General features: G+C 38.8%; 1 protein-coding gene across 15 annotated transcripts in view; it reads left to right on the forward strand.

Moving 5' to 3' along the window:
- The window catches only part of UNC80 (unc-80 homolog, NALCN channel complex subunit), a 223,950-nt gene that overhangs the window by 112,709 nt on the left and 98,112 nt on the right, over positions 1–13,129 (forward strand). For 14 of the 15 annotated variants that reach the window (XM_044241491.1, XM_044241501.1, XM_044241499.1 and 11 more), the window contains exons 26-27: positions 1,828–1,993; positions 9,377–9,477. In XM_044241491.1, coding sequence (XP_044097426.1) covers positions 1,828–1,993; positions 9,377–9,477 — 267 coding nt within the window. Of the gene's footprint in view, positions 1–1,827; positions 1,994–7,144; positions 7,349–9,376; positions 9,478–13,129 lie in introns of all 15 variants that reach the window. The other variant, XM_044241506.1, reaches the window with a different exon arrangement.

Genomic DNA, 13,129 nt, shown 5'->3' on the forward strand with positions numbered 1-13,129 from the left:
TTGGGTTTAAGTCATGATCTTAGGGTTGTGAGATTGAGCCCCACATCAGGGTCTGCACTTAGCACAGAGTCTGCTTGGGATTCTCTCTCCCTCTCCATCTAACCCTCCTGCTTGTGTTCTTTCTCTCTCTCTGTCCAATAAATAAATCTTTTTTTTTAAAGTTTCATTTATTAATAACAATTAAAAACATAAAATTTCTATCTTGGTACAAAATGAGCTTTTAAAAAACGTTTTTGTTTTCCATATCTATATGAATCTGAGGACTTCGATCATATTTAGGAAAAATGCTCTATAGAAATAAAATCAACATTTTATATATTTTTCCTTTATCAGGTCCTCTAAAATTTTTTTACAGATTTACAGATAGGATCTTCTGATTGAATAAATCTGCATTCACAGAATTAGGTCAGTTTTCAATTTGGGGCCTCATTGACCAAACTCCAACCAAACACGTCCCCTCTCCAAGGCTTACATTAGGGTATGGATTCACACTGTTCATAAGCAGATAGTCATGGGACTCCTCTTGTACTTCTAGAAGGGAGGAAGCAGTTCCTCCAATGCCGGGTCATATTTTGAGCCTCTGGACCTCACATACGAAACTTCTTTTTTTTTTTAATTGTGTTATGTTAGTCACCATACATATGAAACTTCTTAAGTCTGAACTGCCCTTTCCACTTGTTTGCTGAGCTACGATTAAATATTCACAACAAAGCTCCAATATTACTTCTTTACTCATTTTCTATTTATGCAGAAGTTTAGCTGCTTAAAACAGCAAAAACATACTACCTTACAGTTCTAGAAATCAGAAGTCTGACAAGAGTTTCAGTGAGCTAGAGTCAAGGTATCAAGAAAGCTGTACTCCTTTCTGGGACACTAGAGAAGGCTCTGTTTCCTTGCCTTTTTTTCCATCTTCTTGGGCAACCCACATTCCTTGGCTCATGGTCCCTTTTTCCATCTTCAAAGCCAGTAATTTGATATCTCTCTCATTCTTCTTCCATAGTTAGATCTTCCTTTGATCACAGTTTGGAAGAGCTTTCTGCTTTAAGAATCCATGTGATTAGGCTGGGCCCACTTGACTAATGCAGCAGAATTCGCATCTCACGATCCTTAAGCTAAATCCACTTGCACACAGTCCTGTTGCAATGTGAAAGTAACATATTTCCTAGGGTGAGGGCATGGACCTCTTGGGGGTTGGGGGGGCATTATTCTGCCTCCAAGTCTGATTTTTAAGCTCCTATTCTGTCTCTCAGTAATACTCAGTGTATGATCATTTAATAAACAGATAAATGCCAAAAATGCAGTTTAAACTGTGAACGAAGTGTTAAAAAGTGAGGAAGCTAATTCTAAACATTATTTTTATTTTATTTTATTTTATTTATTTATTTGACAGAGAGAGAGATCCCAAGTAGGCAGAGAGGCAGGCAGAGAGGGAGGGAGAAGCAGGCTCCCCGCTGAGCAGAAAGCCCGATTCGGGGCTCAATCCCAGGACCCTAAGAACATGACCTGAGCCAAAGGCAGAGGTTTAACCCACTGAGCCACCCAGGCACCCTGAGGAAGCTAATTCTAGATTTTAAACAAGGTGCATGCTTTTCAAAGATAAAACATGAGGAAAGGGAAAATCAATGAGTTAGGGAAGATTTTTTTTTTTTTTAATTCAAGAAGCATCTTTCATGTCCACAATATGAAATTGGCATTATAGAAAGAGGAGTTCAGCTCTGTGCAAATTCAGCTGGGTGCAATTCAAAATGGAAGGGGGTTTTCCACAAGACCAATGCAGTGTTAAGGAGATGCCCACGTTCATGTACACCTTCCTCACTAACATTGCAGGACTTGGAGAGCTGTAGACTTCGTTTGGATCCTGAGTTGGACCGGCACAGATATGAGAGGAAGATCAGCTTTGCTGGGGTCCTGGATGAAAATGAAGACTCCAAAGATTCCCTCCACAGTAGTAGCCACACCCTCAAATCAGATGCAGGGGCCGAGGAGAAGAAAGGTATGGAAAAGCAAGAATTCTTTTCATGTTTCAGTGTCTCTCATAGGATATTTGGCCTGGGATCCGCACTATAGATTTATATACCTAAAGAAGTCCAAAACTGTTGGCTACATACAGTACTGTGTCCGCTTAATGAGGTAGGAAACCTTGTTAGTTATGAGCTGGACACGACAGTCTGAAATGTTTCTGGGTCTAATTCCAGCTCACCAACTCTCCATATCCCACTGATGCCATTGGTTACTTGTCAGATGAACCATTATTTCACATGCCAATAAGAAAGAAAAAATACTTCCCACTCAGCCCATATGCAATACCTTTTAATCATTTAGTCTGTGTTTCATTCTTACTGAAAGAGGACTTTCAGACTTAATTAGATGCTGATTTTAATTACCCATCCATATCATTCTTGTGCAGCCAAAAGAAGGGAACATATAAATAGAACAAACTGGTGAAAGTTTTTCTAAATGATCTTCAATTCCAGGTTCGAATTTGTTAATCACTTTCAACTCAGCATTGTCAGTGTCCATGTTTTCCTCTAGAATAACGCCCTTTGTGCTGTTAGACTATCTGTACTATGTCATTTCTTAAATGAATCTGTAAAATAAAGATGGAAATACTTGTATGAAGCTAGCCTACCCTCATGCTCACTCACTGCTTTGAGAACATTGCCAAACACATCTGACTTACCACCTCGCACACTCCCTCACCCAATTTCCACTTGGCTCCTTGGAGCTAAGACACTGGCATCATTCTGTACATTTTGTTGCTGATGCTTTAGATGTTCACATGGACAGAAACAATAACAAATGTGTCACAACTGCTCTCTGGCACTAGTGATCCTAAGATGGCATCAATTTAAAGACAAATCTCAATTTCCGATGTGTTATAAATGTGAAAAAACTATATCTTACAATGGTAAGCTATAACAACCAGTTGTATGACCTTGTCCAAGTTACTTACCTTCTAAGCCACAACTTTCTCCTCTTTCAAATTAGGTTAATGACACCTACAGTATTGTGATATTGAAAGCTTTCATTGAGATAATGTAAGCCAAGTATAAACATAGTACCTGGTACACAGTACCTCCTAAAAATTGGTGTAAAATAAAGCATTGTTATTTGTTTATATCATGAGCCTGTAGACTAGAACCCATGTGGAAAATTCGAAATATAAGTTAAAGATTACCAAGTTTTAAGTTGCTTTTAAGGAATCCTTAAAGTGTTAACTTCTCTATCTGATATGACTAGTTCTTAAATCCCACTGCCCTTCAATGTTTTTCTAATAAATTTTGATTATAAGAACTTAAGTACCTTTGTTAAGAGTCAAAGACAATTTAATGCATTTATGTATTTTCTGGTATCCTATAGAAAAGGACTCAATTAATGTTGGATAACTGAAAGAATGAATGATTCCAGGAAGGAATAGCCCTAGATAGAGAAAATATAAAATCTTTAAGATCTTCTAAGGAATGGATGTACACTGGAAAAATTTTTTAATATTTTAAGGTCAGATTGTTGTCATAATATTTTTAAAATGCAAATAATCATTCTATTGTGTTGAATTCATGGTGAAACAAGAGCTTATTAGCCAAGTCTTAACAATTTCTGAGCATGAAGAATTGTCAAGTCAATATTTTTACAACTATTACTTTTTCAGATAACGCTAACTGCATATGAAAAAATCACATTTTTAAACATATCCCAAGGGGATTTTTTTTTGCCAATTCAAAGTTTTATGCTAATTATTGCTTAAAGTAGCTGAAATTAAAATTCCTGATACAGAGATGGTTAAACTTGAAGCAGAGTAAATCCTACACCATTTAAAAAAATAAAACATCAAATCAATTTTTAGGAACACTTTAATTTCATGACTATTATTTATGTAAATTTCCTTTGATGTTCAAAAACACAAATGCTTAGTATATTTTCTCCTCATAGAACAGCTATGTTAATATACGAAAGTTGGTTAATAAATTAACAGAAAGGTGAAACTATAAATAAAATGAGAACATATTCATAAAATGTCCTTTATTGGTTGGCCAAAATCTTCTTGAAGATTCCTCAATATTCCTTAATCCTTTGATAAGTTGATACCAGCTGCTAAAGCCAGGGGGACTCTCCTAAATGAGATTATTAAAATTTCATTTAAAATTTTATACCATCTGTTTTTATAAAAGCTAAAAATGTTATTCTTGAAATAAACAACCTGAGGACAATTCAGATTCTGCCAGGGAAAACAAATGTGAAATAATCCTTAAACTAAAAATGTCTGCCTAAAATCCCCAAGCAAGGTCTGCCACATCATTTTACCCACATTCCAAAAACAAACTAAGATGGGTATTCCAAAATACAGACACCAAGATGTGTCTGATTATTTAATGATCGTCTGTTGAGCACCTGCTATATGCCAGGTCAGGTTCCCAGAGTCCATCAATGAACAGGAAGAAACACTTCCCACATATATTTTAGCTTTTATTAGCTAATAGTTCACGATAGTGAGTAACATTAAAGACTAAGGCAAATGATAAGAAGCAAAACAAACGAATGTCAGAGAGTTGATAGTGACCTGGAATGGGAGGGATGTAGTCAGAGAAGGACCCCAAAAGGGGCAGTGAGCAGAGACCTAGATGAAGTGAAGGGACCAGGCATGCCGAGTGCCGAGGGAGGAGTCTTCCAAGCAGACGCAACAGTGAGAACTGGACTCTGATGCAGGAATGAGCATGGAGCATTCCAAGAAGGGCAAAGAGGCCAACACACTGACAGCAGAATGACGTGGAAGACCAGCAGGAAATGGGGTCAGATAGCTAGGCAAAGAGCAAATAGATAGGATCTGTAGCTACGGTTAGAAATTTAATTCTGTGTATGTCTGGGTGTTGTTGGTGGGTTTTGACTAGAAAGGTGAAGTAATATGCGTATTTCTGACTTATGTATTGAAAAGATGAGTCAAGCTGCGGGAGTAGGAGTAAGCAAGTGCTCTGAGGCAGTTACACGAGTCCAGGGAATAAGTAATGGGGCTTTCAAAATCCTAGGAAATTTCGAAGCGTAGAGCTAGCAGGACTTGCTAATGGAGACAATGTGAGGTGAGAGAAAAGGGAAAAAGATGTTTTATCCAATTTAGATGTATTCGTTTCATGTTCATACCGTATTCACTTTTTGTATTTCATGTTGTCATGGAGGTAAAAGCTGACACTTAATGCTGGTTTTCAGGTTTTTAGGTGCAAAATCAAATCTGATTTCTAACTGCTGTGTCTTTTGTAAATAATCAATGTCATAATTCTGAACACTGATTTTAGCCCGGCAGGATATGTCCAATTATATTTGGTAGTAGAATAGGTTCTCAAAATCAAATTTCATTCAAGTCACATTAATTTGGGGTTACTTTCCCAAATTTTTATGGTTAAAGGTATCATGAAATCAGGTAAAGAGTAAAAGAGAGTATCTGTTCTTTTTTTTTAAAATATTTTTTAAATTTTTTATAAACATATAATGTATTTTTATCCCCAGGTGTATAGGTCTCTGAATCGCCAGTTTTACACACTTCATAGCACTCACCAAGAGAGTATCTGTTTAAAAAAATAAGGAAAAAAGAAAAAAGAAGAAATCTCTCAAACTTTTTTTCTATTTCCCAATCTATCTAGACATGAGGTTGCATTAGTAGTCCTTAAAAAAATGATAATATCCTATTTCAGATGTATATCAGGTAGGTCATTAAAGCCTCATCTAAGCCTAAAAATAATATTGAAAAATGCAGCAGCTGAATTTTGTGCTATAATTAAAATGGAGCACGATAGTCTATATAGTCTTTGTGGAATTTATCTGGCCGGGCTGCAAGAATTTCTATCCAGATGTAAAATTCTGTCCAGATGTGTTCACGGAGCTCCCCATGGCCTTCACCAGCTCCGTGGTGATGATTCTAAGCTTTCCCAATCACAAGAGTAAATCAGAGATTAAGCATTGCACATTACTCAACAGGAATCCTTCTGGGCTCCTTTATATGGCATTGGAAGTATACATTTAATTATCATCTTGTAGTACTGTACCTCCCCTCTCAGTCAAATAGTCTCCTATGAGTGAGAAACCCAGACTAAAATGCAATCTTCCTGATTGGAACTTTTAAAAATATTAATATCCATGCCTTAAATAATTCACAAGAAACCTTGTTCTGGTAAGAAGAGTGTCTTACAAAACAATAATGGCCCCTTCTTTTTAATGACTAAGCTCTGAAAATTTTTTATATCCTGGCCTACCAAATCAATGTGTGACAACACCAAGTCTCCAAAGGAAGAGCTTGTAGGAGTGTAAATGACTTTGGGAAATAAAGATGCTTTTGGAAAAAAAAAAAAAGTAGGTTTCAAGTTTAAACATGTTTCTTTTACCCTTTTATTTTCCTCACTGATGACTGTTTTTTCCAGAACACTAAAGATGAATAATGCATGTTCTTCATGGTACATATAGACTGTAAGGTTGGCTCAGGGTGTTGCAACATTTGGACTCACATCCCACCCAGCCTTTTGCCTCAAAGAAGGATGCTATGCCATCACTAGGTGCACTGAAAATGGAACTGTTTCACACTCATGTTCACCCAAAGCACACCAGTGAAAACAGATCCTTTAGTGCCATTGCTGAGGAGCTGAGCGGAACCCACTGCTGACTGTTGGAGAGAGAAGCGCCTCTTGTTTTTATTTCCTTAATGAGGTATTCCAAAATGAAGGGGTTTACAGGAAGGGGTTTGCATAATTCCCATAATTCTGCAAGTCCCATTTCAAAAGAAAGACAAAAACAAATGGTTTGTGGTTCTGTTGAATCAAGGAATGATGTTGTGTGAATGTACTAACAGTCCGAGATCATGCCGCTACAAGGGCACACTCATGCTTGTGAACCCTGGGCCGGAAAGAGAGCAGGTTGTTCCCAGCACTGATGAGCTATGTGTCCAAGAAAGAAGCTGTACAGCCCTTCCTGGTGGACCCAGCATACTGCCTGCCTAACAAAGCTGCCCGACGGGGGGCTGGGGAGAGGCTCCTTGTCCAGACATGCTGCTCATCCCGGCCAGCAGAGAGGAGGCTGTTCAGGGACAAGTTGGGGAGAGCTTGGATCTAACACTGGCTGGGGAAACCTAAGGGGGAAAAAGCCCTATTTTATTCTTTCAATACAGTTCCCAGCAGGAAGATCAGGATAGGAGGTTCCCGCCTGCTCCAGATTAAAGGAACCTGCAGTTTCCAGGTGAAGAAGGGGGGTTCCTTGTCCAGCATTCGCCGGGTCGGCAGCTTAAAGAGCAGCAAGTTACCACGGCAGGACTCAGAGTCCGAGGCTGAGGAGCTGCAGCTGTCCCAGAGCAGGGACACTGTCACTGACCTAGGTAACATAGAGGAGTGGGGTGCACAGGGACGTGGGGGGTAGGAAGACAGGGCCCGAGTCTCGAAAGGGCTGAAGCCCATTTTCTTACACATCAGGAGCTGAAGAGCAGAGACACAGGCTAGACCACACATTCAGTCTGCAAACCATACCTTCCTTTAGAGCAGGGCTTAAAGGATGCTAGATGTTAGAGCTTAAACCTTAACACACACACACACACACACACACACACACACACACAGGTCATTTGCAATTTTGTCAAGATGCACATTCTAATTGGGCAAGGTCTGGGGTGGGAGCCTCTGAGAAGTTTTCTGGTGAAGCTAAAGCTGCTGTTTCAAGGGCCACAGTTTGAGGAGTGAGGAGAGAGAGTTTACATTAGGGAAAGAAAACACTGAAACAGCAAGACAGTTTTTTGAAATCCAGATGTTTGTGCATCCATTCTTGTGATGAGGGCCTTGAGAGCAAAATGTAGAAATTCCCGTGAGGGCAGCTAGCTAAAGGTCCTCTGTGTTCTAAAATCTCTTTCACAGTAAAAAGAACAAAAGTCTCAGAGAGGAAAGGTGGATGGCGAGACCTGACAGCGACCTTTGGGAAGTCAGTTAATGTCTCAAGGGTTTGTTTTCTCCAACTCTTCAGTGGGAATAATTCTATTTCTTCCTCGCCTACCCTGAAAAGTTGCTCTAAAGATGAATTAAGGATTGATGATAAAGTTTGTTAAGTACCTGAGGATGAGCCCTGTATACTATCAAAGCATTGGAGGTGAAGGCTATCCCTGTAGGATCCAAAGAGACTCTTGAATCTCTAGGTGTTAGCCTGATGAGTCTGATGGTCATCTTACTAGCAAGAAAAAGAGTATGCAAGTATGCCAACAGGACTCACCAGCCGCCTAGAATTTAGCTACCAGGGAGAAGTTAAAGTACATTTTCTTTGCCCTTCTGTGCCTGTGTGAGGAGCAAAATAGAAAAGTCTCCCTTCTTGGCAAATTGTTTCAGAAGTCAGTCAGCAAATGCAGATAAATTATCAATCAAGTCTACTGAAATAGAAGCTAAGTATATCTAATTAAAGAGAGTCTAAAATGGGAAGTATTTCTACACCTATCCACCCTCACCTTTGAAAATATCTAATTTATGCATTAGGTAAGGTTCAGGTTATTTTGGGAGAGAATAGGGAAAAAAAAAAAAAAACCCATGACTTTTTTGTTGCAGGTCTGAAGTTTTAAGAATGTCAACAGTTAGTTTTGGGGGAAAATATTTCAATTATTTATTTGAAGTGGTTAGTTCAGCTTGACCAGATGAATCAAAATAGGCAGCCCAGAGGCATGGTTTTGTCACAGACATGACTAGGAAAGCTTTTAGATTTGAGGGCAAAGCTTTCTTGTATGGTAGATAATGTAGTGAATTCCTGAGAAAGATGTCTCCAGACTTTTCCACAGAGAAGAGTTTAGACAAAAGGATTGTCAAGGATTGTCCACAATTGACCACAGTTGCTTATAAATTCCCTTAGTTGGTTTTTTTTTTTTTCTTTTTCTGAGAAAGCATCCTTTTTTTTTTTTTTTTTAATCTAGCTCTGATGGCGAACTTAGGGGTTGTTGAGAGCATGACATTAGCCTTAGTCACAACAGCATAAGAGACAGCAGTATGGTTACGGCCACTGCAAGTTGCTTGGTGTCCCTACTTAACTACACCTGCAAGGTCTGGGAAGTCTGAATTGGATTTGGGCACACGTAATCGATAACTTGCTCATCTCAGCAATTCAAGGACTTGACTCTGTTTCTTCTTGGCTCCCATGTCTCAAAATGGAAGCCACCATAACAGAGATTATAAATGTCTTTGCAATTGCCTGTTCATCTGGTGGTGAAGGGAACGGCTCCTATTAACATTCCTCCACTAAAGTCAGTGCTATGCCCTGTTAACACACTGGGCCATGGTAGTCTGCCCTAGGATTCAAAAGCATGGGCAACTCTACCATACCAACATACGCTCCAGGGAGACCAAACAATATAACCTTTCTTGGCATTTTTCTTTTGAAGAAGGGAGTCCTTGGAGTGCAAGTGAGCCCAGCATCGAGCCAGAGGGAATGAGTACTGCTGGCACAGAAGAAAATTACCACAGGAGCATGTCATGGCTTCATGTAAGTAGGAATCTCAGAAAGACCTGAGATCAATTTCTTTTGGCACTGAGAAAATCACTGGAGTGAGGACAAAAGAGTATACAAAAACCATCAATCCAATTTAGCCCCTAAGAAAAACTGTAGGCGGGGCGCCTGGATGGCTCAGTGGGCTGGGCCTCTGCCTTTGGCTCAGGTCATGATATTGGGGTCCTGGGATCAAATCCCACATCAGGCTCTCTACTCAGTGGGAGCCTGCTTCCCCCTCCCTCTCTGCCTGCCTCTCTGCCTACTTGTGATATCTATCTCTCTCTCTCTCTGTCAAATAAATAAATAATCTTAAAAAAAGGAAGAAGAAAGAAAGAAAGAAAAACCATAGGCCTCTACTTCAGCTGAACCTCTGAATTCTCACAGGATTGGTATTCTGTTGGATTGTATTCAGTTTAAGTTTAACTAAAACCAAAGTCTCTTTGTTATGGATAGCTTGTAGGTCAATGTAAATCAGGGAGAACCCTGAGGGATTAGGTCAGATTGGTGACCAAGACAGCCTAGGTACCACAGAAGAAGCATCACCATCAGTTTTCTACAGGTTACCACAAATGCTAAGAGCAAGGTCATGGCATCAGCCTTGTGTCTGTATAGATCTGATTGTAAACCAGAACATGGAGGTCTTAAGACAACAAAGGCTACACCTCAAAGGGTTCTTCAGAGGTCATAGGCAGGAGGGGATTTCAGGGAAACTTTGGGCATGGATTAGAGTTGAAGGTTTGGGCTGGGCATGAGGAAAGAATGAGAAAGTTAAGGAAGCATAACATCAGATTCACACCTAGCAGAGTACAGCCTGCACTGTTACCCATCTTAGGTATGTTCTTTACCATCTCCTCTCATTTTCACCTGACTTCCTGGTAGGGTCAGGTAAGGCTGGCTGGTAGATGACCCTCCTCAGAGTTTACAGTGCTGTGTCTTCACAACTGGCTGACCCCCAGAACCTAATTTTGAGAGTCTCTGAGGCTGTTTTTAAAGTAAACTCTTTAGTGAAGTTCAACCTACATCTTGAAAAGCAGAGAAAACCTATGTATACAGCTCAAAAATTTTTCACAAAGTGATGTTCTGTGTAACCACCAGCAGTTCAAGAACATTATCATACCTTAGAAGCCCTACACATGCCCTCTAATAGTCACTACCTTCTTCTAACGGTAACCACCATCCTAACTTCTAACATCATAGATTAGTTTTGTCTGTTTTTGAAATGCATATAATTGATATCTTATGTTATAAACTGTGTTGTGTTATGATTTTTTTGGTTCATATAAGGGTAAATTCTCCAGCTTTGTTCTTCCTCAAGGTAGCTTGGTCTATTCTTGGCCATATTCACTTCCATTTAAAGTCAGCTGGTAATTTTCTTTCTTTCTTTTTCTTTCTTTTTTTTTTTTTTTTTTTTAGAGACAGAGAACACAGTGAGCAGGAGGTGGGGAGCAGAGGGAGAGAGAGAAAGAGAATCTTAAGCAGGCTCCATACTTAGCAAGGAGCCAAGTGTAGGGCTCGATCTGAGATAATGATCTGAGCCAAAATCCAGTTAAATGCTTAACTGACTGAGTCACCCAGATGCCCTCACCTACCAATTTCTATTAAAAAGCTTTTAAATCAGCCTTACATTGAATATAAGCATCATTTAATATTGAGGAATTGAGATCTTTATTATATTGAATCTTCTAATGTATAAAGTGGTCTGTCCCTCTATTAATTTATGTCCCACCTTTTAGATTTCCTTCAGTAATGCTTTTTAGTTTTCCTTGAAGTATTTGTGTAAGCCAATGTTGTTTCTTTAAGTAGAAATCTTGATCTAAATGTGTCTTTGTAGGATGATTTTTATTATAAATTCAACGTATGTAATATGATTCAGACCATTCAGATTTTCTATTTCTTCTGGGAGCAGTTCGACCAATTTATTTTTTTCCTCTAGGAATTTGTTAATTTAATCCAAATAGTTATATTTATTAGCAAAAAGGTGTTTATAATGTTCTCTTAAAATCCTTTTAAATTCTGTAAGATCTACAATGATGTACCTTTATTATTCCCAGTATTCATGGGTTATAGCTTTTCTTTCTTTCTTTTTTTAAATCAGTCTCGCCAGAAGTACCTCAGTTTTATTAACCAGAAAATCAGCTTTTGGTTTCATTCAGGGAATATTTGATTTCTGTTTTGTTAATTTCTCCTATTACCTTTATTAATTCCTTCTACTTTCTTTGAGTTTAACATATATTCTTTCCCTAATTTCTTGATATAGATACTATATCAAGATTTATATTATATATAAAACTATAGATGTTCCTTAGGAAATTTAGTTGTATCATGCATTTGATACATCCTATGTTCATTACCATTCAGTTACAGTATTCTTTAGTTTTCACTTTGATCATACATATTTAAAAATCCATAACTGCTAACTCCAATATATGAATCTATTATATTCTTTTAGTCTGTTCCTTAATATGCCTAGTGATTTCATTGACTACCAGGTATGGTGGGTGAAAAATTGTAGAAGCACAATGATGGATACATGCCATTATACATTTGTCAAGACTCATAGAATGTACAGCACCAAGAGCTAACTCTAATGTAAATGAAGCCCTTTGGGTGATAGTGACATGTTGATGTAGATTCATGGATTATAATAAACGTACCACTCTGATGGAAGATGTTGATAATGAAGCTGCTGTGCATGTGTGGAGGCAAGGCGTGTTTGGGAGCTCTCTGTATAGTCTGCTCAATTTTGCTGTAAACCTAAAACTGCTCTAAAACAAAGACTATTAATTAACAAAACAAAACATGGGATTATAGAGGTTCCCAATGATGCTATCTCCCTCCAGAGAGGATTCACCCTATACTTTGGCAGACAGTAAAGATCACCACAGTCCTATAAGGACGAAGTTGACTTGACTAGATGTATTGCTATCCACCCCCCACAGCCACCTCCCACCCTCCCAACACACACCTCCCATTTGAAGCATTCCAAGGTTCCCAGTGAGAGTTTGGGTGTGCCCCCAGTCTTGATGGGTCAGAAACTCCAATTTTACTTCCTCATCACAGTGAAACTGCCAAAATGTCCATTCTGCTTGTCAGCTGGTTTCTGCTTGGCTGCTTAGTTACTCAATCAACAAATGCCTAGAAGGCAAGTGCCAAGTCTCATTTCTCCAAACTTCCCTTCTCTACTGTCCACTCAGTTCTTCCCGTTGGCAATTCTGAACTCCAACTTTGATCTTCCAGTTCTCATGAAATTGCCTAAAGCTTTGCCTGCCCCCTTGATTGCTTATGCCTGAAAGAGAAATGTGGCATGTACCCACACTGTGCTTATATCAGTCAACAACATTTCCACATCTTGTCTTTCAGGTCTTGATTGCCTGAGTTAAATGCAATTATACATTCAAATAAATATATTCAAATACATATATTAATATAGTTGTGTGTATGTTAAATAACACACATTTATTAACTCATAGTTTCTATGGCTGAGGAATCCTGGAACAGTTTAGCTAGGTCCTCTGCTTCAGGATCTCTCACAAGACACCAAAGTACTAGCCAGGACTGGGGTCTTATCTGAAAGCTTGACTGGGAAAGAATTTGCTTTCAAGCTTGTGTGATTGTTGGTAGAATCTCAGTTACTCAAGAACTGTTA

Source organism: Neovison vison, chromosome 3, assembly GCF_020171115.1.
Source record: "Neovison vison isolate M4711 chromosome 3, ASM_NN_V1, whole genome shotgun sequence".
NCBI lineage: Eukaryota > Metazoa > Chordata > Mammalia > Carnivora > Mustelidae > Neogale > Neogale vison.